The following is a 24,711-nucleotide window of genomic DNA, read 5'->3' as shown; positions in this document are numbered from 1 at the left end:
AGCCGCTCTCACCACACTACCACTACCACAACACAATAATGTGTTTTATATATGCATTATTTTATATCAGAATCAGATATAATGTATTCATCCCGAGGGTTTGTCACTGATGATCATAGAAGTATAAAGGAAACTGAAACATCATGAGAATATCTAACTATGCACGTAAGTTATGACCAGAAGCAGATTGATGATTTATCAGATCAACAGGATGAAAATCAGACAAAGAAATGCTTTTAATCTGTAGAACCCGGCTTTTATTTTGACACAGAAGCGGAAGTGGAGGTGCTGAGTTGCAGTTCCGTGTTGGAGACGTCGTTTTGTTTCGGAGCTAGCTGCTGCTGTCAGAGGGAGCCTCCAAAATAATGACAAATCATCAAAAATAACCTCTTTGTTGTCATTTTTATTACTACTTACCGGCGGAAGCGGCCGGACTTCCCGCCGGGTGACGTCACGGCCGCTGGAAGAAGACGTAATGGCGGCAGGTTTGTTGATATTTGGCTAAATCTTCTGAAAGTTTCGTTTTCGTCTCTTGTCACTTGTTGTTTGTTTGTTTCTCTCACTGTTTGCGGGACAGAGTGTGTTTTTAACTGACTCGGGTCTCAGCTGACTGCCGTCACTGTCCATTTTCAGGTGAAGTACACCTTTTAAAGTTGTGTTGTTATCTGCTGTAGTTGAACTGTTATTAACCTGGACTTTCCCTCATTAAGGCCACGCCGTCACTCCATAAAGGAAAAGTGAATTACTGCTGGAATAAATCCCAGAAGCTGACATGTTATCATGTAACTGTAATGAATATAAGTTGTACTTAAGGTACAGATATCACAGTTTTAACACAGAAAGAGCACAGATTTCAGTTTATTATGAATTAATGCAAAGCTAGTTTGACTTTTTTATATTGCATTACATTTTATAACACGGTCATACGTTTAATAATAAAGCTGGCAACCACAGGACATTTTCTTAAAATGCCAGAAAATAATTTGAAAGACAAGCTCCTAGATTTCACTGATTGATTTTTTTCGTCAATGTTTTGTTTGTCTAACAATTTAGAGGTTTAATAAACTGGCATTTGCAAGTATTAGATATAGTATTTGTGATAAAAAAACGAACTTACCATTAAAATGTTGGCGTTCCCTATTCAAACAGCAATGAGCAGTAGCCCTCCGTCAATGGAGATGGATGAGGTCCGGACTAGAGCCAAGTCCCTCCTGTCCTCTTCGGGCTCAGCCCAGAATGTGAAGGCTGAAGTCCAGATCATGGCGGCCATCGACCTCCCCCTGTCAGAGAAGTACCATCACTTGGCCGCGGAGGTGATGCTGAGTGAGAACGCGGCCAGCCACCACAAACTGCAGGTAGTTGTTTCATAATGCGGTATTTCATACCAAAAGCTTGAATTTTATTTTCCCAAATTTAATGTGAAATTAAAATCAAATAGAGGGAATGTACATGCGAAGGCAGAAAGGATCTTTTAAAATGGACAAAAATGCACAAAATCAAGAAACCAGTGTATGTGCTATCAAAAAGTGGAATCTGGATTCATTACTTTAATATTTTGGATATTTGTAGCTCAATCACAGTGTTGGGAGTTAAAACTTTGTGGCTCTGCCTCAGGCGTTGGAGTCTTTGAAGAGACTAGTCAAGGCCTTGAGTATCCTGGAGAAGTATGGGTGCAACCTCACCTGCCCCGCCAGGCCCAGATACTGGAGGAGCGTCAAGCACAACAACCCCGTCTTCCGAACCACAGTGGATGCAATCAAGGTGAGCAACAAGTTGGATTTTTTCATCAGTGAGATGAAGATTGACCCACGTTTTATACAACAGTGATAAAGTTTGAACATTGGCAGTGCTGATCTCACATTTGTGTGTCTTGTTATCTAACTAATTGAACAATACTTTCAACCCTGGTTTCTTTTCACAGGGAGGACGGAGAGTCCTTTATCTCTACGGTTATACCAATCAGCAGATAGATGGCCTCAGTTTCCCAGATGAAGTCAGTGAACCGGATGCTGAAAAAGTCGCTGCAGTGACGCTGGAGGTCATGACCTTACGCATGGAGGTGGACATGATCATCAAGGTTTGTAGTTGTGTATTACCAGTCACCTCAGATCTGCAGTTGTCGTGGAAAGAATTCAACATATTCCATTTGTTGTATCTCTGCTTGTTTAGGGCACCCATCCTCACCTAGAAAACTTCAAAGACATCCTCCCATTTCTCGTACAGCAGGTCTGTACACTTTTCCACTGACTTTGTGTTTTATTTTTGTCACTAAATGTTTCCACATGTGCCCCCATATCACATTCTTACATCACCTCTACAATCCAGTTAATAGTTTTTTTTTTTTTTTTTTAACTGTGTTTCATTAAATTTATCCGGTTAACTTTGTGTTGTAGACCACAAAGAGCTGAAGACACCCCTGAGGTTTTAAAGCTTTTGGTTTGGTGGCTCTCTGTCCTCTGGCTCTCTGTTGGCCTTTTTTGCTGCCATATTATTGTCTTTATTGGGCTCCAGTGAATCTTTGGATAGTTTAGTTTACAAAGCATCCAAACGGAAAAGGAGGACATATCTGAAGGAGCCCTGTGATGATTTTGGTCTTAAAATGCACCGTCAACAGGATGAACAAAGTTAAACATAAGGCGTTTTTACGACTGACACAAGAGCATCAAAGACAAAGAAGACAAAGTAGATAATTTTCAACATATATAATCTTTATTATTCCAACTGAGCTGCAGCCTTCATTCTTCAGTCGATTCAAACAAAGACAATCTCATTCACTGGACTTCTGTTTTCTTCAGGACACAACGGCGAGCAGAGCTGCAGAGATTCCTCCTGGAGAGGAGCACCATGTAGAAGAACCTCTGGTCCGCTCTCCTTCACCTAAACCTGCTCAGAGCCTCGTAGCACAACCGCTAAAACCACCACCAGGTGAGCTCTGTCAGGATCTAGTAATTTAAGTGTTACAAGTGCAGGCATTTTGTTTCTTGGTCTTTCGCTGATATTATTGTTGATTACCACAGTTCATTAAATGTTAACTTGTTTCCACCTATCAGATAAATAAAGTAGTCTCAATTTCGTCGGTTTCACAGTTGAGGGAGGGCGAGCAGCTCAAACATACACTTCAAAATAAAAGGATGTTGCACCTTTGGGGATTAAATTACAGTAAAAACCTTCTCCTTTCTTCTCCTTTTGCAGCAAGTGAGTGTAATTTGTGTGGTACTGCCTCGTCTCTGGTTTGTCCGTCTTGTGACAGTCAGATGTTTTGCGACGCCTGTGATGACCTCTTCCACCGCCATCCCGCAAGAGCCAATCACAAGAGAGACAAGATACAGAGAACCAAACCAGGTATGCTTTAATACATCGGGAAACAGAAGTAAAAGCAACTTTTTTTCTGTCTCTGTTTGTTTTAACGTTGTGTTTTCTGCTCTGGCTGTGTGTTTGTGTGTGTGTGTTCTTGGCCTTAAAGAGACATGCAGTATTTGTGGTATTTCTACTGTCCATGCTCAGTGTTTCACCTGCGTCCAGAGATTGTGTGTGAACTGTGACAAACTCTTCCACTCTCATCCTGACCGGAAAGGACACAACAGAACTATTGTCACGCCAGCCAAAACATCCAGGTGAGGAGATAAAGGATCAAGTCGACTCACCAGTTCTCACATTGCTGAACGGTTGAAATGCCGACGATTTGAGCAGTCAAAGCTGTGTGTTTCGATATAAATGAAAATTAATAAATAAAAATCTGATACCTTATGTGTTTCTGTCCTATTTCAGTCCATCTCTGTCTCCGTGGGAGTGTTCTCATTGCACCACGGTGAACGAGACACGAGCCGTTCTCTGCTCCACCTGCGAACGGCCTCGTCTTGCCACTGCTGCATCCAGTGTCCAAGACAGCACCATGTCGGTTCCTACGTCACCAAACTCCGGTGAGACTTGGACACAGAACCAAAACACTTTTCTCCATGTAGCACATTAAAAAGCAAGACGGCAAAGGGCTTTTAGCAGCAGAATGAAATAGAATCAGGCAAATTGAAATCAAACAGAAGACATACAAAAAAAGTTTTCCTGCTGAGTGTAGCCTGGAAAAAATTACATTAGACAGGCTGCAAACAAAAAGTAATAGATCAGTGCAGCCTGAAAAAAGTTGTTTCTGAAAAATTACAAATTGCAGGCAGAAGGAAACAATTGATGTGTGAAGCCACGGGCAGTAAGAATGTTGTTGTGACTGTGTTCAATCCCCCAGAGTGGCAGTGTAAGAGCTGCACGGTTGTAAATCAAGGCAGCAGCATCCTCTGTGAGGTGTGTGAGCGCCCCCGTCTGGCCACCCGGCCCCCTGTTGCACCAGTGTCGTCTAATCCAGGGTCCCTTTCAGACAGTGGAGCAAAGGTTTGTGTGCTGCTGCTGTTTACAAGCTTCTCAGTCTTTTTATGTCAAAGCACCATGTTCGTGCTGAGCTGAAACAGCTACCTCTGACCAAACTGTGCCGCAAATTATTCAAGATATTCATAGTTTCTGCTGCTGCTCTCATAACCTGTTAACTATGATTTCTAAATAAAAGACACATGATCTGAAGTGTATCCAAACTACGACACAAAGCTGGGACACACACAGAAAGTTGACGTCGAAGCAGAAGTCGATAACAACAACAACAACAAAATTTTACAGCCTAGTGTGAGTCAGGCTTTAAGAACCTGGGTCGCACATTTCCCATAACTCCACAGCATCTAAGCAAGAGGTCCATAATCCAATTAGTCAGCTGTAGGAGAATTACAAAACCATTCCTTTAATTAGCTGTTCAGTACAGTACAGATTTTATTGCCACGAAAGGACAGAATAAAAGCAAAAACACGATACAACTAAATCAGATAATTAAAGACATTCGCATACAACTCAGAATAGAAAATTGACATGTAATTAAAGTTAGACAAACAACATGTAGAAGAATAAAGATAATAAACGAAAGGCCTGTAAACGACTTTAGAACTCTTAATGTCCAGGGGATCGTTGGATGCTTTTATCTGACCGGGATGGAGGATGGTGGGGATTTGATCTAATGGATTTTCCATGTGATGTTTCTGCTTCAAGAATGCCAAAGATGAGTTTTACTGTTGCTGCTGCAGAGCATTTTCGTCTCATTCCTGATGCATCAGAATTAAAAAAAAAAAAAAAAAAAAAAAAAAAAGCGAAAGTCATTTATTTTTTTAAAAAGGTAACGATTAACCATAGTGAGAAATATCAAGGAAATAATAAACATATCAACTTATATATAAAGAGAAACACAATTAACAACAAAGTTGAAAATAAAATATTAAAGAAGGAAACGTCAAATATCATCCATTTTTAAAGCAGGAACATTTTTACCTTCTTTCTTCATATGTATTATTAAATATTTTTGAGTTTTAAACATTGTGATTGTTAATTTTGCCAGATTTTTCCTTTTCAATAGAAATGAATTGGCTCTGGAGAGCAATGAACTGAGGAGAACTTTCTCTCATTCTCATATTTTATCTCAAACTGTGACACTGTGACAGCCAGTTGGCATTAAAAAAGGGGGGCTGATGACCAAAATCTTACTGAATGTTCCCTTTCCGGTTTCCTATCCCTGGACCTCAGCTGTGACTCAATAAAAAAGCTATTTGTCATTATTAAGGAGGAAAAAGTTCTCAAGTGTGTTGTGGCTTGCTTTTGTTCTTTATGTCATTATCATGGGGGCTTTTGAATGTTGTTGCAGCTTTTCGGTCAAACCTTTAAATGAGGGGGCCGATAATTCTGAAAAGACCTTTTATGACGGAGTTTGATTTATTTTCAAACTATTATTTTCTCACTGCTTTATCTTTAGCGCTTTTGATTGATGCTGTAGTCTTTTTCCATCTTAAACTAAATTCTCTATTTGTAAAAATGTGTCTTTTCCTTCTCCGCCACAGTGGACTTGCCAGTTTTGCACCTACGTGAACACAAAGCCCACTGTGGTGTGCGAGATGTGCAACCTGTCATGTAAAGACTCTCCCGGCAATTCCCTGTCCGAGCCTCCTCAGCAGACTCTGTCCATCACGAAGGATCAGCTTCAGCCTGCGATGAAGCCGCTTCCGAAGCCCAGACTGAACCTGGACCTGAGGAGACAGAAGACGATGAAGGACGACGGACTCAGCCTCATCCAACAGATCCGAGTCAGTGCTTGTCTGAATTGCAACTGAGGAAGGAAGAAGTGATAAGAGATAAATACAGACAGTTTTCTCAAAAATTAACCTATTGCTTAGTTTCTGTCCTAATCTGAAAATCTGTCCTAATTGAGCTCCTTATTGCATTAAATTCTAACCAAACCCTCCAAAATCCTTCATTTGTTATCATTAAATAAGTTTTATAGAGCAAACAATCAACTTTAACCAAGTTTGAGAGTTAATTGCAGGGATATATTAGATGAATCATCTTTTCAATTAAATGTCAGAAAATGGTGAAAAATGAGTTGCAGAAATTGAGATTCTGCCTGTTTCTTCTGAACAGGAAGCAGAAAAGCGGGGGGTCAGCCCAGAGGAAGTGTACGCTGCCCTCTGCATGTGCAGCGACAGCAACATCAACCCCTGTGATTGGCTGACATCAGAGCTGCCTCACCTGCTGGATGAGATCTGCGCTATGGCGGCGTCTGTCCGGCTGAACTACAAAGCAGCAGAGGATTCTGGGATGCATCCCGTGGTGGAGAGAGACGGAGGGGAACCGGAGGAGAGCGCTCGTCAAAACGGTGGCGACGTGAAGCTGTCCAGAGCTGAGGCCAAGCTGGCGTGGTTAGCAACAGGAGGAGACATCGACAGAGCCGTCTCACAGCTGCTGAGAGACCGTCAGGTTAAGGTGGGAAAATCAGCCCCGCCCCCTTGTTTATTTGTTTACTAACTAGACTGTAGTACCAACAAGTTTAAACCAGGTCTGTGTCATGACACAATTTTTCTCATTAATTAGGAGCCTCTTTGCAGAATCTTGCTTTTATACTCATATAGGTGTTATATCAGCAATTTGGTACCAATACCAAAAAAAAGTGTCTCAATTTCAAAAGACCATTTTTGTTTACTTATTTTGATTACGTTTTACATTTACAACTTTTATTTTGAAAGAATCCAGTAATATTTATCTGCCCGCTGGTGTTGAAGGAAACATGGAGCTTCAGTTATCTTCAATGATGTACAAACAGTTGCCTCATGAGGGTGATAAGCTGAAACCATGCTGAGACAACAGGATGTCTCCTAAGCCACTGCCGGCTGTCTGTCTGGCTTTGAAAGATAATTCAGAAAAAGGATAGAGCGCACCGTGCTGGGTTTGATATGTGCGAATGTTTGTGACCCTGTTTAATGAGGAGAGCTCATAAACTCCAAAGTAGCTTTGAAACCAGTGACAGAAGGTAGAGCATGTGTCTGTGATATATATTCACACAAAAAGAGAGCTTACACAATGATAACAAAGACAGTTACATGTACAATATACGTAACATTTACATTAACTAATAGACAAAGGCCACTTTCAGGTCACTGTTGTTATATTGTAACTCTGTCAGTTTGTTCTCTCCTTTAATATTCTTTTCAGTAGCTTGAAGCTTGGTCGCACACTGATAGTTCCACTGGTGATTTTATTTTCTCAAGTTTCCATTTGTCTGTGAAGGGAAATGTAGAATGGGGATGTCTTTAAATTCCTTTTTGGGTCAGAACCCCACAAAATATTTATTTTACTATCAGGTAAAATAGAAAAATTTTACCTGCAGATAGTGGCGTAACTCGCCTCCCTGTCTTGCTAAAGGTGTGTAAAACATTTTGACAGATTTTCGAGCACAGTGTACCACATAAAATTGGTTTGAGGTCAGTAAGCACAACAAGAATTCATACATAAGCAGCACTGTCGATTTTTGAGAAAATGGAAGGATTTTAAGTGCGCCTTATAGTGCGAAGAATACAAGTTATTAGATGTCTTATTTGCTTCAGCTAATTTCTCCTAAATTCGCCCCAATTTATTTGACATTTTCATAAACTTGGCTTTATGAAATGAAAATAAACGTCTGTGTTAATGAGTGGTGACGGAGTTGGTTTTTATAAAAGTTGGCACAGATCTGTCTTGTCGTTGTTGTGAACATGTATGTAAGTTCCCTCCCTGTTGTGTTTCTCCACCCAGATGAGGGAGCTTCACTCTCTGGGCTTTCGGGATGTAGCCAAGTGTGAGGAAGCCCTGCGTCAGAGCGGAGGGGAGGTAAAAGGGGCTTTGTCTTTGCTCCAGCGCCCCCTCCTGGAGCCTTTCCACCAACGGATCTGGTCCGAGCAGGCGGAGCCGGCGATTGATCCCAAACATCCTGACAAACAGGTTAGTCTGCGGCCAATTACAGCTGAAATTTCTTTCAGTGCACACTCTGTACCTGCACTCCACCCTCTTTTTTGTTTTGTTTTCTAATTTCCTCAGAGGATGTGCAGGCGTCTGCTTGCGCTGTACGACCTGCCCAGCTGGGGGCGCTGTGAGCTCGTGCTATCCCTGCTCCAAGAGCCTGGCGTCTCCCACTCCCTGGAGGACGTAGTGCAAGCTGTGAAGGAGTCGCATGACAAGGACTTCATCAGGCGTCTCCTCAACAACGAGTGTCCTTGCTGTCTGAGCATCTTCCCCCGCAGCAAGGTGGGCCATTAAAGACAGCACTCAGGGGTTTACACAAAACTGTGATGTTTTCGCAGGTCTGTCTGCTGCCCGCTGGCTGCAGCACGGTCTGCTTCTTGCTGAATTTGTGCTTTCTGTTTGTCACAGTTGAAGAATTGCTGATTTGCATCAAGCTGAAAGTCTGAATATGACTTCACAGCTGAGGCTATAAAAATAAAATGACTATGGTAACATCGCTGCACCAGCATTATCTGATTTAATTCAAACTAAGGAGATGCAAATGTTTTTTATGGAAATTATTCAAATATATGTGCGATTTAAATTTAATCAAATCTCCATGTAACAATAAGAAATTGAGAAGATTTGCTGCTTAAAGGAGATGTGAAAATATCGAAGTCTGTCTTCACATCTTAAACCATCTATTGTAATTCTGATTGGTATCGTGTGGACTTTTCACTGCATATATTTCCAGTTGTTGAAACAAGAGCACATCAACTGGACACATTTGACAGAGCAGATTCCTCCGATGATTCGTTTTATAAACTGGTTTGCGCTGCAAAATTGGATATTGCGTAAAAACACTTGATTGTTTTCTGAGATGGCAGAACATTTACCAAACAGACAAAAAAATGATTTCTTCTTCTTCTCTTCTACTCTCTGCGGTTCAGATGCAGTCTCTGACTTCCTGTCAGTGCTCGGTGTGCCACGAGTGTTTCGGCCAACACTTCACCATCGCTGTGAGAGACAAACACATCAGAGACATGGTGTGTCCCGTCTGTGGAGAGCCCGACATCAACGACCCCGAGCAGCTGGACAGTTACTTCTCCACGCTGGACATACAGGTAAATTTACCTGTAAAAGAGGAGCACGTTTTAGTCTTTATGTCCAGTGACCCTTTGGGTTTAAAATGTTCATTCTATCCAATAGAATCTCATATAAATTATCCCATAATTTATAGATGACTCCAGTGAATGTTTGTAAGTCATTCACATTTCCTGACCCTGTTCTGGCTGGTAATAAAAGCACAAAATGGCCCCAAAAAATTTATGCAAATGAAAATTATTGAGTTCCACAAGAATGGGACAGATGTATGTATAATTCCTTCCTTTAAAGGCTTCAGCTGCTTTCATGAGGAATAGTTTGCCTCTGGCTCAGGTGACAAAAGTTTGGCAACTAAGTTTATATAACTTCATAAATTTATTTAAAATGTGTTATAAATTAGAAAGCTTACTGAGTCTTGAGTCGCATTCTTCATTTTGTGTTAACATCAAATGAGAAACAGATACATAATGCAAAAAAAAAACTAAATATAAACAGAAAATTTTTGAATTTTGACATTTTTGAAAACTGAACGTTTTGACAGCCTATATGCCCGTTTATAAATGACAGTGTGTAAAAAACAGCTGCTGCACTTGATCCAGTGTTGAAATGTTCCTTCGCATCAAGCAGGATTATTTTTCAGGTTGAGTAAATGAAAAACAGCTGTAAGTGAGTTAGGATTGACAGGTTTTTCTAATATTTTAGTAAAAGCACTCCAGAATCACAGAGCTAGAGAAAAAAAAACCTTCCTTTTACTTGTACTTGATTTTTCATACACAGTTTGTAGGAAAAGTATAATAAGCAACACAAATACAAAGAAATACTACATAAACAACAGCAATTACATCCCTAATTTAATCTCAGTGTATCTTTAGGTAAAGGAAGAAAATCATAAACTCAGAGTTAAATTAAACCAAATTTCCTTCAAAATACAACTTAAATTTGAGGGAATTAACATCAGAGATGAAGGGAGCTGCAGCAGGTTATAAGAAAAATCCATTGAATTTCCTCCCGTTTTAACTGTTTTCTTGTGTCTCTCCAGCTGCGGGACTGCTTGGCACTTGATGTGTACGAGCTGTTTCACAAAAAACTGACTGAACACGCTCTAATGAAAGACCCAAAGTTCCTCTGGTGCTGTCATGTGAGTTCCTCTCAACACAAAATAGGACTGCTTGTTCTTCCCTGTTGCTCAGCTTCTATCATCTGATTTCCTCCTCTGGGTGTCATGGATACTTACCATCCAGTTACTTTTTCTTTTTACGCTGTCCTTTGACATTTTCCATCACCACACGCTGAACTATCTTGACCATCTAACAGAAACAATCTGGATTGATCTGCAGCTATGTGTTTTTTAAAAATAAAACCAAAATCAGAAAGATATGTTAAATAATCAACATCAACTGTGTCTTCTATCAGTGCACCTTCGGGTTCATCAACGACGGAGACCAGCTGAAGGTCACCTGTCTGTCCTGCCGGAAAAGTTTTTGTGTTCAGTGCAAAAAACCTGTGAGTGAATGTTTGTTTTTCATCCAGCTCACCTCAGATCTGTTTAAAGAATAGCATCAGAGGTCTGACACTGTTTTTTCTGTGGTCCTGGTCTCAGTGGGAACCTCAGCACCAGGATCTGTCCTGTGAACAGTTCCAGCAGTGGAAACGTGAAAATGACCCGGAGTACCAGAGGCAGGGCCTGGCCGGGTATCTGAGGGACAACGGCATCAGTGAGCCCAAAAACTTTACTCTGAAAAACTACAGCTACGACTCTGACTTCGATCCTTTTCCCTCATCCTCGAACTCACCACAGTGTTTATTTATACTCTCCCCAGTTGGCCTACTTATTCAGAAAGCAGCCTGTTTGCCTTTAACATAGTTTTGTTTTGGCCTTTCTACAAAAAGATTGCACAACTCTACCCGCACAAAGACATTCAACATTTTGCCTCTGACAATCTGAGAGGTTTGCTGCAGTTCACAGAACATTTACAACTTAAATCAACTTTTCTGATTGCCCTTTTATTTAACATGAGGAAAATCCATATTTGGCATCTATTGTTACGAGTTCCTTTTAAGATTATTGCTCTAAGAGATTCTCTTTTTCACTACTGATTAATCTGTTTGATTACAAAGTAACCTATAGATAGTCAAAGATAGTCAAAGACCTATAAATAGTCACTTAAAATAGCTCAAATGGTCGATCAATTATGGGAGAAATTGCTGATTTATCTATTTTATACTAATAATGGTTGCAGCTTTATATAATTTTACAATATCAGTTATGCATCAATAATAAAAAATCATAATAAGGGCTGTAAAAAGTTATTTACATCCTTTTTGACACACATAGTAAAATTTGTTGACCATATGAAGCTCATCATTGATACATTTGATTAAAGAAAACAATCTGACTTAACGCAGTTCTTTGTGTAAAATGCAGCATGATTAAATTAACGGCAGTCGTGGTTTCGTCCTGCAGCTTGTCCTCACTGCAGGTTCCAGTACGATCTGACCAAAGGTGGCTGCATGCACTTCACCTGCTCCCAGTGCAGGTATCAGTTCTGCAGCGGCTGCAACAACCCCTTCCACAAGGTGAGAAGAAGAACAAACGAGACAACATGATTCCAGCTCAGTCACTTTATTTGTTGGTATTGCACATTTAAAAAGAAATTGTTTGTGTATTCAAATTAATGCAATCAAAATAGTCAGAAACATTCCATTTCAAGAAGATGCAGACAATCTTGTCCATGCATTTGTTTCCTCCAGACTGTAATCCATTACTATCAGGATTTTCACCTGCTGCTGATATTTATCAATGCACATTCAGATAGGTGTCATCTCCTAAGCAAGCCTGAGCCTTGTGAAACACCACAGCTAAACATTTGTTTGCAGTAGATGGTCAGTTCGTTCCAAAAACAACTTGACAAATGCCACATTACTGTTATTCCATCTACATGAGCGTCATCTATGAAAATAATTTTTAAACTTTGATTTGTTTTTCTCTTATCTTGCAGACGGGTTGTAAGACACCCCCCTGTAACTTATCCTGTCTACATGCCCATCACCCCCGGGACTGTCTGTTCTATCTGAGAGACTGGGAGCCGCCCAGACTGCAGGCCCTGCTGCAGGTACAGATCCTCACAACGTAAAATAATCACAGAGCCCGTTGGTTAAATATTCAAACAGACCATTAATACTTTGACCAAAAGGCCTTTACAGACAATGTTCTGGTGTCTATCCAGGTCTAGGTTGTGTTAAATAACTAATAATCAAATCTACGAACTTGGTTTGTTGATTAATCCACGTTGCTCTTCATTTATCTTGATCATGATATCCTCGTTTGTTTGATATGTATCGGTAAAACAATCTTCAGAGGTTTTCTTCACAACATACCAGGAAGAACTTTTAGCTTCCACTTCCTTTCCCCATGGACTCCTGCTTCAAGGACACTGTTTTCAGATTTCAGATTGGAGATTAAGATTTCCTGTTTACATCCCAGAAGCAAGACTTTCTAAAAAAAAAAAAAAAAACAAACCTTTTCTCTCTAGTCACTTAATTTGTCAACACAACCTCAAACTGCTCCCTCCCTGTAATGCAAATCAATATTTCCTTCTTATTTTCCCGGCAGAAATGTGGCGTGGAGTTCAACACAGATCCACCGAATGGCACTCAAACTGGTAAAACTGATTTTTACTCACTGAAAAATCTTTTTCAGTCAAAAAAAAGAAATTACCTCATTTATGATTTGCTGACTCCGCTTTGCTGATATCAGATATCAGAATTAGTGAGCACATAGCTGTTGTGTAATTGTTTTAACTGAAAATACACACATTCTGTTGTGTTAAAAAGCTTTTTCGGAGGGTTCTTTCTTCACCCTGCTACAAAATCCAGAAGAAAAAACAGGAGTTCACAACCCCAAAGCAGCGTTGCTAAGTGACAGTTTGTTTAGACTTCTGTTTGGTAGTGATGATTAAAAAAAGTCTCTAAGCTGAAGAGTTGGCCTGAAGGTGACTATTTCCAAGGCGTGCAGCCACATGCCGAGTTATTTCCCAACTGTTTCATAATCAGGTATCTCCTCATTCAGATGCCATTACCAGGACCTTTATTGCCTCTTGAGTTGTTTGCATGAATAGCACATTAACCTTTTACAACAAAGGAAATTGGCTCTGTTGTGTGCTCTGTGATTCAGACACTTGTGGTGTGATGGTGCAGCGAGACGAAGGAAGCCAGCAGATCGATTCACCGTGTGGCATTCAAACGCAGCCGGGACAAGCCGGACTCTGCGAGTGAGTGCTGTCATTGAAATAATAAAAATAAAAATGGACCACTACAGGTGAAAAACAAAATGAAGACACAATCAGAGAAAAACTTGTGTGAATATTTAGAGCCAGATATTCCCATCAGGAGACGTTGAAGGCCAAAGCGTCATCAGTGTCTAAAGTAACGAATGTCCACCTTCTGGTTTGCAGGAAGCACTACAGGGAGTATCTGGTCAGTCTAATCAACGCTCACTCTCTCGATCCGGCTCTGATCTACGACTCCCACGAGCTGATTCGGGCCTGTGAGAGATACCAGGTGGACACACAACGAGGAGAAAACGAGGATGACAACCTTTTCCACGCTCGGCTGCTCAAGGTTAGACGAGACAGCTGCTTTAAAAGTCTGAACCCCGGTCACATTTTAAATTCTGATAACCGACCGTAAACACACCAGAAATAAAGATAAAACAATCGACTCAGTGCTTTTTAAAAAAAGACGCTTTTCGTGCTGCTAAACATATTTGCAAGTCTTCTTCATGCTTTGTGCAATCTAGAAGATGACTCAGAACATCATCAGCTGACAAGACTGATAAACTGTCAATAAATATTTGCTGCACCACACACGAGCTTAGTCTGGAAATTGGATCTGGATAAACTGGTTTTCGATGTCCGTCATACATAGTTGTACGTGTCTGTTGCTTTATAAATATGTTGGTATTTGTTTTGTTTTTTTTTTTCTTCCCTGGCAGAAACTGATGGAGGTCCCTCTCGGAGAAAAGGTTCCACGCAAAAAATAAAGTTAATTGCTGCTCTCTGAGCGAAATTCTCCATCTGTGATGACGTTTGTGACTCAAGCTGAATGCGAGCCAAGTGTCAAGCTGCCAAGCCACAACAGAAAAACGCATTTGTGTGCCAGCTGTGTCTCATTTTGTGTGTCCTTTTTTCTATTTGTTTGTCTCTCACATTGTCACTATTGAAATTTTTATTTTTTTGGCCCTCATGGATCATAAATCATTAAAACGTGATGGTTTTTGAGAAGAAGAGTCCGTTTCTTGTCTGATATGATCGTAAAAAAAACTTTAAATGAATGTGGACGAATCTGATTTAGCACTTGATGTCCATTAAATTAAGCGTGATTCTACATTGTAGAGATATTGACCAAAATAATAGCTACAGATATCTATATTTATATATATATATACTTATATATATAAAAATTGAACACATTATTCACCGTCTCAAATGTTGTTTGTCTTTCTTGTCTTTACAGCTCATGAGCGACCTGAACTAAAATAAAGCTTTTAGAAATGTGGACTTGATGTTCTTTTGGATCAGAGTATCTTTTGAATGAATTCCTAAGAGTTTTTTCTCGAGTAAAGTCAGATGAAGACATTTTTATTTTTAGTCATATTGTGATTTGATGTTATTTCCTAAAAACTTGAATATTGCAAAATAAAATACTTTCTATCAGATTAAAGCTACTGAGCAGTTGGCATAAGTAATCAGTTTATCTATTTGCAAAGAATTAGAATTATTTTTCTTGCAATAGATCATTTGTAGATTTATTCATCATCTGAATTTCTTCCTATCCGTTTTAGATATTTTAACATAATTTATTCTTTTTCTCTGAATAAAGCAGTTAAAGTGTCAAACCTGAATATTTTTACCTAAAATAACAACAAACATGTAAATCTGTGAAAGAAAGTGTTCCTATTTAACACATTTTGTATAGTTTACGGCACCATTTTAAAGATTTTAATCTCAGACCTAAAATAACAAAAATGTTTTTAACAAGTATTCAAGTATTTTTACTGAACACGTTTTCTCTCCTTAAATTAAAGAATCTAATTTCTTCTATATCCTTCAAGCCTTTTCTGTTTCTTCGTTTTGTTTTGTTTTTTATTTATTTATTTACTTTGGCGCCAAATCTGAACAACAGTCAACACATTTACTTTCCCTGCAGTGACGTCAGCGCACGCGGCTCGCGCCCGCTGTCGCCCCCTGGCGGCTCGTGCCCGCCTTGTGACGTCGCGCTGCTGATAAATCACGTGACTTCTGGGAAAGGGATCGTCCGCTGAAAAGCTGAGGAGTCCGACTGAGAGCTTCAGAGAGCGGCCAGAGGAGGACCGGCTGAAGATCCAGGGCCGAGGTGAGCTCCTGACAGCAGCAACAACAACAACAACAACTAACTAACCAACTAACTAACTAAATAACTAACTAACTGGTGGTTGTTCAGTTTTGTGCTGCAAACAAACGCTTCAATCCGAAACCTGCAGAAGGAGTTTTGTTTTTAATCATCTTCGTTGTTGTGTTTGTGTTTCTGATGGAGGTTGTTTCTCCACACATGCTGCTGCTGCTGCTGCTGATGATGATGATGATGATGATGATGATGATGATGATGATGATGATGATGATGATGATGTTGTTGTTGTTGTTGTTGTTGTTGTTTGTTTAGGTTTTAAAGCGTTATGGCAGCAGGAAGGATGCGGTCAACCCGAAGGCTGAGAGCCTGGATAGTGGAGCAGGTGTGTGTGTGTGTGTGTGTGTGTGTGTGTGAAAGTGCGTTTCGATGAGTCTAATAAGTGTTTAATGTGTTAAATGGAGGGGGGGGGGCTCCACTCAGACCAGACATGAGGGATGGTCCTCTGTTTACCTCAGTTAGACTGAAATCACTGTAATTCATCAATTAATCACTTTTCTGATCATCAATTAATTGCTTCACCTCTTTTTATGTGAAGTTTGGCCTCAGGTGGAAGAAAATGTTTGAAATTAATAATATTTTGGGGAGGTGGATAGAAATGAATTCATGTCCGACACAAACCGATGAGTTTAAAATAAAAAACATCAATCTGCCTGGAGCTAAAGCTGAACCGGTTCTACAGCAACATCTGGAGTGACGAGGGCAGAAGGTCCATTTCATTAAACTAATAACATTTTTAAGAGCCAAAGTAATTTTTCTTAATTCATTTGGAATTTAATTTCCACCGATTTCTGTGTGTAGTTTATATTCTAACATATAAAATCACTTTCAACGTAATCGATTGAGACCTGTTTTAATGTTTTTGTGTGTGTGTGTGTGTGTGTGTGTAATTTAAAGAAAAGAAAAATAGAAAAGTATCGAGAGGCCTGAACTTGTTTCTAGACCAACAAAAACAAACTTCCTTCATCACGGACGGATATTTTCATTTTACTGTCAAATGAGAAAGAAGAACGTGACTTTAAATTGTGCAGAATAAAGGAGGTTGTTGTTGTTGGGGTGCTTTTCAGCCCTGAGTTCTGTCTGCAGGCTTCTCATGTAAATTGGACTCCTCTAATCAGATTTTCCACTCCGGCTGTTGCAGGTCAGCAGTGGAAAATATCCCGGACTGGTTTGGGATGATGAGGCCAAAACAATGTTCCGTATCCCGTGGAAACATGCTGGCAAACAAGACTTCCGGAAAGATGAGGACGCCGCCATCTTCAAGGTTTTTACTCTGAACTAAACAAACTGCATGTTTCCTCCAAGCAGGAATCAGGGAGCAGCCGGTTTTCAGTAAACATCCGTTCTCATTCCTCAGGCATGGGCGGAGTACAAAGGGAAGCTGACGGACGGGGGGCAGGACAACCCAGCGTCCTGGAAGACCCGGCTCCGCTGCGCCCTCAACAAGAGCCCCGAGTTTGAGGAAGTGATGGAGCGTGCTCAGCTGGACATCTCCGAGCCGTACAAGGTTTACCGCCTGGTGCCCTTCAGCGAGCAGGGTGAGCTGATGACTGTGATTTATCATGAATTCATCTGATTTATCTGATTTATCAAACTGTCTCTGATTCCAGATGCTCTAAATGAGAGCTTTTCGTCACATACTCAAAAATCTTCCAAACTTGTGTACAGTTTGAGACATCAGAGAAAGTTAAATTAGCTTCAAATAAATGTAGAAATATATAAAGATTTTTAATTCAGTTTGAGTTGGAGCTGGGAATAAAAGTTATAATGATCCAACTGCACATTTAAAAAAAGGACAACTAATTGATGATCAATCACAAACAGTCAGATATTCAGACGCTGATGGATCCATTTCACTTTTAAAAATAACTAACTCTGCATTATTCAAAAAATATTATTGTTCACTTAACAAAAGTAGTTTTTTTATATCAGTCAATCCGAATTAATCAGAACACCTTAAATGTCAAAAGGACTTTTCATTCATTTATTTCATTTATTTTTATTATCTCTTTTGATTCAGCATTTAAGAATAAACCTACATTTAAATTAAATAATGCAAACTGAAGATGTTGAATTTTTCTTACTCAAAGAAATAAAACAGCAGATCTTCATTCAATGTTGTTTTATTCTAATGAAGACAAATGACTTTGAGACTTTGAGATTTGTTTTTTAGGTCAGTAAGGGAGGAATGTTGTTCATTCACACACATTCACAGTGTTGACCCACAAACCCACAGTGCTAACACCGTAGTTTCATTATGAAAAGTTCTGAAAGTCTAAAAATATTTCATTTGAGAAGAAATAAAAAGTGTCACATCATCAGACGGAATCAGCTGCCACCACAAATGAATTCGAATCTAAAAATAAAGACAACGGATGACTATTTTGTATAAATATTTAGTCCTGGATATGAGACCTTTGTCCGTCGGTGTGGCAACTTGTTACACAAACACGTTATCTTTTTATTTGCCCTCATTGTTGCTTTTCCTACATGACCCCCCCGAAAGTCAAACTGTTTCTGAATGCAGTTTAAATAATAATTATCATAATAGATTCTGCTCTGCTGAGGTGGAAACTTTGATCGAATCTTGACTGTACCAATGTTTCCGTCTGGTTTTGTAATGAGCTCATCTTCCTCTTCGGTTAGAAACTTTATTGAGTCGGGTCTGAATCTTCAGCCTGTTTGTTTTTCTGCAAACTGCATGAAGGCTTCTGTGGTTGCTTTGTTTCTCAGAAGAAACAGCATTGTGAACTTGACTGCTGCTGATTTTCTTGTAATCTAGGAATCTTCACAGCAACGTTTGTTTAGCGAATTTTAGTTTTTGAATTTTAAGCAAAAACCTATTTTCACTAATAATAATAATGATAGGTTGTTTTTTTTTTTGCTTCTTAATGTCTAGATTTTTCACAGAAACCTTGATTTTAATTTGATTCTCATAAAAAATGTAACTTTATTTTCCTCTTTATTGTGTTTTAAAGTTCAGGTCCAGGACTTATATAAGTAAGTTTGCATCAGATTTGTGTTTTAAAGCTCTTACACAAATAAGAAAGGCCAAAGTACAACTCACCTACCTGCTGGCTTTTTATTGCTTTATTATTTATTTCAGCCAATAAAGCTGTTTACACACACACACACATATATATACGTGTGTGTGTGTGTGTATATATGTATATATATTTATTTATTATTAATGTTTTTGTTTGTTTGTTTGTTTTTGTTTGTTCAGTGCAGTCGGAGTGGATTTACTGTGAGAGAAGATTTTAAATCGATTGTTGGGTTCATTTCTTTCCGTCTCTCTTCAGGTTTGGTGGCTCCTGAAAAAAAGTGCAAAGAGAAAAATACAAAGAGGTCCAAAAGGCGCAGCAGCGAGTCAGAGAGCAACGACAGCAACCACGTCAAGCAGATAAAGACGGAGGAGGAAATGGCGGTGTCTCAGCTGGTGAGTGACCTTCAAAATAAAAGCCTGAGCTGAAGCCAACGTGAGTCAGATTAAAAGAATCTCCTCTTTGGTCCTCAGTGCATCGAAGACACTCTGCTGAGGAGCGACACCCCTGTCCAGACGCAGGAAGCTGCTCCACACAACAACACGCCATCAACCACCACCATTCAGAGAGACGGTGAGTTCCACAGCACGAAGACGTCCCTCCAACAATCAGATCTGAGGTCATTTAAGGCTGCGTCAGCCATCTTGTTTTTGGTTTGTTCCAGAAGAAGCAATAACGGTCAGATCAGGGTTGAGACTTTCTGAGGACATTTGTAGATTTAATCTGCTGGCGCCTGACCGGCAGAGGCGTCCATTCAACGTTTTTAATGTCTCATGTCTCTGCAGTGGTGGATGAGATCATGCTGGATGTTCGGATCGAGGAGAGCATCGCTGCTTCTGAAGGAGGTAACTCACTCAAAAACACATCTGGCTATTTAAACGTGCTGCTCTGGCACTTTGTCATCTTTCATTTTGAAACGTAAAGCATCTCTCTGGCTCACCTCCACAGTCCAGGACTCCTTCAGCGTGGACATTCAGTATTTAGGACAGGACGTCCTCAAACGTGAAATCCAGGGTGCAGACGTGCGGATAATGTACCTGCCGTCCTCCATGGTTCCCCCGACACCGGCCGCCCTCAAAGACCGCTTCCCTCGCATCCCGCTGCCGGAGCCACCGTCCTCACTGCCGGCCGGCCAGCAGCGGCAGGCGTTGCTCACCTTGCTGCCCTTCATGGAGAGGGGGGTGGTGCTTACCTCCACGCCGCAGGGCATCTACGGGAAGAGGTTCTGCCAGGGGCGGGTCTTCTGGACGGGGCCGCACATGACCACGCCGGGGCTGCACAAGATGGAGAGGAACAACGAGCCGGTTCTGCTGTTCAGTAAAGACATCTTCAAACAACGTGAGTCCAGGAAATAAATTAAACCAATAATCAGAAATAATAAAATCATTAAAGGTCAAATATCAAACCTTTTAATTGTAAAAAAAAAAAAAAAAGTTCTGTAATGAAAAGTTTAATTCCTTCATTTATTCGTAAACGTCTCTCAGTGAAGTTTAAGGAGGAATGATCGTTTTTCTTCCAGAACTGGACAACTTCCGCTCAAATGGTGGCGACCCTCCTGAGTGTGGTGTCACTTTGTGCTTCGGGGAGGAGCTGAGTGACTCTGAGGATCTGTCCCGGAAACTCATCATTGTGAAGGTGAAGGCACTTTTCTTTGGTTCAGACATCTGGTCAACTTTTTTTTTTTTTTTTAAGCTTTGAGATAAAACTTTGTCCAGTTAAAGTTTGGTTCATGTGGATGGAAGTAGAAAAGTTTTTCCAGAGATATGAACATATTTAAAGGTTGCTTTCAACATTATTTTTTCAGTCAAATCCTGTTTAAAATTGTTCTGTAATCTTTATCGTGGCGTCTCTCTGGTCGTTTGGATCCAGACTTTCCTGTAAACCGTCTAATAATCAGATGTGAACGGGGCTGAAATGAAGCGTCACCTTCTTCTCTCTTTGCGGTGCAGATCACGCTGCCCTGGGCAGCGGAGCAGGTCCAGAACGCTCAGGCCTTCTTCAGCTTCTTTCAGTCTCTGGCCAGTCAGTCTCCGCTGGGAGAGATCACCCTGAACCTCGTCGCCGTGCCGTCGCCAACATCCGACTCCTTCGCCTGCGGCACTTTCTGAGCACGCTGATGCCAAGTACAGGCCAGTCCCCCCCCCCCACCGAGGACCAAATTTCAAAATGAGAATCTCTGTAGGTTGTTCTTCGCGCACAAGAACAAAAATACAGCACTTGAGATAAACACAGTGAAGTTCAGCTTAGCTTTGTCAGAGATTTTCCACTAGTTGACTGGAGAGCTTGAACTTGCTGTCTACGGGAAGATGATTTCCCAGGACTGACTCTGACCCCTTTAAGTACTTGAAGAGATAAGTTGGTATCCTTGCACTACATGTAAGCAAACAAACTTTTGTCTGCACTTTCTAAAAATGTCCCGCGAGCTTCAGCACCCCCTCAAACTGAAAACAGCAACATAGAAAGAGAAAAGTAGCCTACTATAAACCTCCTGGTTAAACCCAGTTAATTGAAAAAACAAACTTGTTTAGTTTGCTGGAGATGTACTGTAAGTAAGCAGTTGAAGATGTTTATAGTACTAGCATTAGAAATCCTTAGTCATGTAACTTTAGGACAAGAGGGAAATTAAGTCGTAGCTGTAATAAACACAAAAAGTATATCTTCAAAGTTATATTAAATTACTTATTTGCTTTCTCAAATTTGCATGAAGCAGTTCATAGAAGTTCATTTGTAAATATGGGTTTATTATCTTTTAAAAGCTAAAAGCTTCACATTGTCAGCTCTCACAGGTAAAAGAAAAAACACGAGACACACAGTGAAAGTTGGTCATTCAGTGTTTTACTGTTGTGGAAAGAAAGCACAAACATCTTGAACACAGCCAAGTCGGCTAACACTCAGTAGCCTGAGGTTTTTATTCAGCTCGAGCTAATTTCCTGTGAACCGTCTGTATGTGCAACACATTTCCTGATACTTTTTTTTTTTATTGCACACGCTGAAGGTTTTATGAGACATTTCCTGTCACATGAGCAGTTTCAGCAACTTCACAAGCCAGTCATGTTGAAATTGCTGTAACTTTAGGCAACAATTAAAAATAAAGTTTAGCATTCAACAAATTAAAAGCACCACACAGGGTGTAGTGTTTCCTACCATGTTTAGATCAGAGCCATCAGGCACCAAATGATGATGTTGGCAGTTAATTAGTTCTCCTAATACTTGATGTATTAGGAGATGAACTTCTGTTATTCATTCCCCTCTCTGTTGGTTGTATTATTTGCAAGAATAACAAATCCAATGCTAAAACGGGACCAGAGGTAAATATGGGATGTGTAACAGTGTTTCAGGTGCGTATTTGTTTTAGGCAGGATTTTAAGATTAGATCAGTAAATATTGTTATTTATGCATGTTCTGTGTATCAGTTCAGTCAGTGCATTAAAATAAATGTCTTTCTTAACATCTGTGTCGGGTAAAAAAAAAAAAAAAAAACACAATAAGAGGACGCCAGTCAGGACATAAATAAATCTGGTACAAACGGGAGGGGGGACTGCTTCTCAGGGGTCTAGATGTTCCCGTTGGCCGGTGAGGCGAGCTCTGCTATCTTGGTGTTCAGTTTCTGATTGGTCCAGTCCTTTGTGATGTCATCCAAGTGGCTGTCGAAATCCACCAAAAGCATGTGATCACCTGACTCCAGCATCTGACTGGCTATCGCCCGAGTTTCCTCCCACTGTCTCAGCATTATCCTGCACAAAGCGGAGCGTGTATGATGAGTAGGTGGGCAGAAACAGGAAGTGGGAGGAGCCTAAGACTGACAGATTTCAGAAATGCAAGCTTTCACTCACGTGTGCTTGTCTTTGAGCATCCATCTTGAATCTTTGCGCTCGTACATCACGATGGGGGGGACCCGATAGTCCGGAGACATTTTACCTCCGTCGAGCTGTGAAAACCAAAGAGCAACAGAGATCACACTAACAGCAGTGATGAGGAATAAAATATCCAAACCTAGAACATTTTAGGCTGTTTTTAATCAATTTCAGAAACAGCCACAAACTAACTTCAAAGCCATTTTATCAGCGACAATGTTTGACAAATACCTCAGTTCATAAGCCGAAACATGGGGGGGGGGGGTTTGTTCACACTCACCATTAACAAAACAGCATTGTCAAACTGTTCAGCAATCTTATCAGCTATCTTCAGTGCACACTGTGTCGGGCTGAAAGAGAAGATGGAAGTATGAATATTTTACCTTCATAAAGCCTGAGGTTTTTTTTTGTTTTTTTTTTTTTCATATAGTTGAACTGAAGATTAAAAAAAAAAAAAAAACCCTCACCTACTGTCTGACACGCATGCGTTGGCTTGGTAGTATCCTACGATCCTCTGCTGGGTCTGTGAACACCACACGTCCACCTGAAACAGACACTGCTGAGTTCACGTCTTTCTGTCTGCACTTTGTCCGTGAAGCTTCTCAGTCATTCAGGTCATCTTCGTCTTGGAGCGTTTCGTACGAAGCACCTGGACTTTTTGTTTGAAAATGTTTCACCTCTGATCCAAAATGCTTCTTCAGTTGTGAAATCTGAAAGAAGGCTTTTGGATGCGAGGAGAGAAGTCTTCAAACAAAATAAATCCAGTTTCCTCCCACAAAACACTCCAGAGCACTTTGAGGTTAATGGTGCATTTCAGGATTTGGGGAACAAGCAAACATTTGGAGGGAGCGGGGGGCCCTTACCTGTGTGAGGGCCAGCTGAGTGATGGGGGCCAGGGGCAGGTGGGAGTGCAGCATGGGCACGCAGTCCGTCACGCACACAGCGCCCCCTGCGGGGCTGGAGGACAGCAGCAGGCCGTTGATGCTGCAGCGGGGGAACAGGCAGGAGTGCAGGAACATCTTGATGTAGGCCCGACAGGACAGCTCCACCTCTCCCATGACTGCAGCTGCAGGACACGGACACACAGACTTCAGGATCCCGAACAGACCCTGGACCGACTGCACCAACACACGTGGAGGACCGCAGTGAGCCCCGCTACACAACATTTTACCACAACCGACTCAAGCTAGCTGTTAGCAGCCGAGCTAACGGACCAGCGTCGAATTCACTCACCCGAAGAAAAATACCGCCACACACCGAAGGTGGAGCCTCAATGAGCAGATAAAACTGACGAAGAATTTTTCCACCACTTCAGTGTTGTTGAAGCTTTAAATGGAGCCGACAGAAGCTAACTGTGTCTGCTCGGCTAACGTGAAGCGTTTGAGCCACTGCTTCCGGTTCCGCCCCCAGGAGGAGGGTCTATCAATCTGATTGGCCCAAAGCAGAGACGTTCTGATTGGAGGATTAAGGCGTCATTTAATTCGTTCTTCAGCAGCTGAGCTGATAAATAAACCAGTTTATGTTCTGATTTGGGGGAGGAGAAAAAAAAAAAAAAACCCCACACACAAAAACATTTATGACAATAAATGTTTAATGTGTACAACAATAAAGAGTCAAACTCAATCAGGATGATTTTTTTTTTCCCCTTTTTAATGGCAGAGTCAGTGAAGTACAACAGCTTCAGTCTTGGCCCCAAAACAGATTATAAGCCTTGAAAGTTTAAAGTCACCCTTCAGTCCGTGTAAAGGCCTCCTCCTGCCCTAAAATGTGGAAGCAATCTCAGTTTACCATTTGGACAGGAGACAAAAGGAACAGCTGAGATGACAAACTGGTCAGAGGCCATTTGGGCACTTCTGAGGGCGGTTGCCAGTTAGATTTTCTTGGCAAGGTTGCGCCACATCTGGGGCCTGTTACCGATGTAACTAGATTGCTTGAGA

At 40.8% G+C, this 24,711-nt stretch overlaps 3 protein-coding genes across 5 annotated transcripts; 2 read left to right on the top strand and 1 right to left on the bottom strand.

Annotated features, from left to right (window-relative positions):
• Positions 1-307: 307 nt before the first annotated feature.
• On the top strand, positions 308-14,995 carry LOC115061284 (E3 ubiquitin-protein ligase RNF31-like). 2 transcript variants are annotated; one of them, XM_029529579.1, is made up of 25 exons: positions 308-485; positions 578-633; positions 1,150-1,355; positions 1,615-1,761; positions 1,922-2,077; positions 2,170-2,226; positions 2,796-2,925; positions 3,193-3,342; positions 3,464-3,614; positions 3,769-3,920; positions 4,238-4,380; positions 5,919-6,161; positions 6,496-6,837; positions 8,143-8,328; positions 8,425-8,631; positions 9,279-9,452; positions 10,472-10,570; positions 10,846-10,935; positions 11,033-11,147; positions 11,897-12,009; positions 12,432-12,545; positions 13,046-13,094; positions 13,607-13,703; positions 13,887-14,052; positions 14,426-14,995. In XM_029529579.1, the coding sequence occupies exons 3-25, from the start codon at positions 1,152-1,154 to the stop codon at positions 14,471-14,473; spliced, it is 3,333 nt and encodes a 1,110-aa protein (XP_029385439.1). In that variant the 5' UTR covers positions 308-485; positions 578-633; positions 1,150-1,151; the 3' UTR covers positions 14,474-14,995. The 2 variants fall into 2 exon arrangements, with proteins under 2 accessions (XP_029385439.1, XP_029385438.1); XM_029529578.1 differs by lacking the exon at positions 578-633.
• Positions 14,996-15,760: 765 nt separating this feature from the next.
• Positions 15,761-22,420, top strand: irf9 (interferon regulatory factor 9). Of its 2 annotated transcripts, none has more exons than XM_029528647.1 (10): positions 15,761-15,825; positions 16,132-16,201; positions 17,018-17,140; positions 17,234-17,414; positions 19,179-19,315; positions 19,394-19,493; positions 19,706-19,765; positions 19,869-20,258; positions 20,440-20,555; positions 20,870-22,420. In XM_029528647.1, the coding sequence occupies exons 2-10, from the start codon at positions 16,145-16,147 to the stop codon at positions 21,026-21,028; spliced, it is 1,323 nt and encodes a 440-aa protein (XP_029384507.1). In that variant the 5' UTR covers positions 15,761-15,825; positions 16,132-16,144; the 3' UTR covers positions 21,029-22,420. The 2 variants fall into 2 exon arrangements, with proteins under 2 accessions (XP_029384507.1, XP_029384506.1); XM_029528646.1 differs by having other exon boundaries at positions 19,845-20,258.
• Positions 21,734-24,178, bottom strand: emc9 (ER membrane protein complex subunit 9). The gene is made up of 6 exons (XM_029528649.1): positions 24,008-24,178; positions 23,638-23,840; positions 23,242-23,318; positions 23,055-23,124; positions 22,754-22,848; positions 21,734-22,654 (listed from the first exon to the last, which is right to left on the bottom strand). The coding sequence occupies exons 2-6, from the start codon at positions 23,830-23,832 to the stop codon at positions 22,474-22,476; spliced, it is 618 nt and encodes a 205-aa protein (XP_029384509.1). The 5' UTR covers positions 23,833-23,840; positions 24,008-24,178; the 3' UTR covers positions 21,734-22,473.
• Positions 24,179-24,711: the final 533 nt, after the last annotated feature.

Source organism: Echeneis naucrates, chromosome 20 (genome assembly GCF_900963305.1).
Source record: "Echeneis naucrates chromosome 20, fEcheNa1.1, whole genome shotgun sequence".
Classification (NCBI taxonomy): Eukaryota; Metazoa; Chordata; class Actinopteri; order Carangiformes; family Echeneidae; genus Echeneis; species Echeneis naucrates.
The sequence above is the reverse complement of the archived record's forward strand: the minus strand, read 5'-3'. Positions and strand labels throughout refer to the sequence as shown.

Excerpts from the sequence above, each read along its gene's own strand:
- irf9 (XM_029528646.1), top strand. The coding sequence starts at position 16,145 with ATGGCAGCAGGAAGGATGCGGTCAACCCGAAGGCTGAGAGCCTGGATA. Across the intron at positions 17,141-17,233 it reads AGGACGCCGCCATCTTCAAG|GCATGGGCGGAGTACAAAGG; the intron begins GTTTTTACTCTG and ends CTCATTCCTCAG. Across the intron at positions 19,766-19,844 it reads CATCGCTGCTTCTGAAGGAG|CATCTCTCTGGCTCACCTCC; the intron begins GTAACTCACTCA and ends TGAAACGTAAAG.
- LOC115061284 (XM_029529578.1), top strand. Across the intron at positions 3,615-3,768 it reads ACGCCAGCCAAAACATCCAG|TCCATCTCTGTCTCCGTGGG; the intron begins GTGAGGAGATAA and ends GTCCTATTTCAG. Across the intron at positions 13,095-13,606 it reads ACCGAATGGCACTCAAACTG|ACACTTGTGGTGTGATGGTG; the intron begins GTAAAACTGATT and ends TCTGTGATTCAG.
- emc9 (XM_029528649.1), bottom strand. The coding sequence starts at position 23,832 with ATGGGAGAGGTGGAGCTGTCCTGTCGGGCCTACATCAAGATGTTCCTG. Across the intron at positions 23,125-23,241 it reads GCATGCGTGTCAGACAGTAG|CCCGACACAGTGTGCACTGA; the intron begins GTGAGGGTTTTT and ends CTTCTCTTTCAG. Across the intron at positions 22,655-22,753 it reads ATGCTCAAAGACAAGCACAC|GATAATGCTGAGACAGTGGG; the intron begins GTGAGTGAAAGC and ends CGCTTTGTGCAG.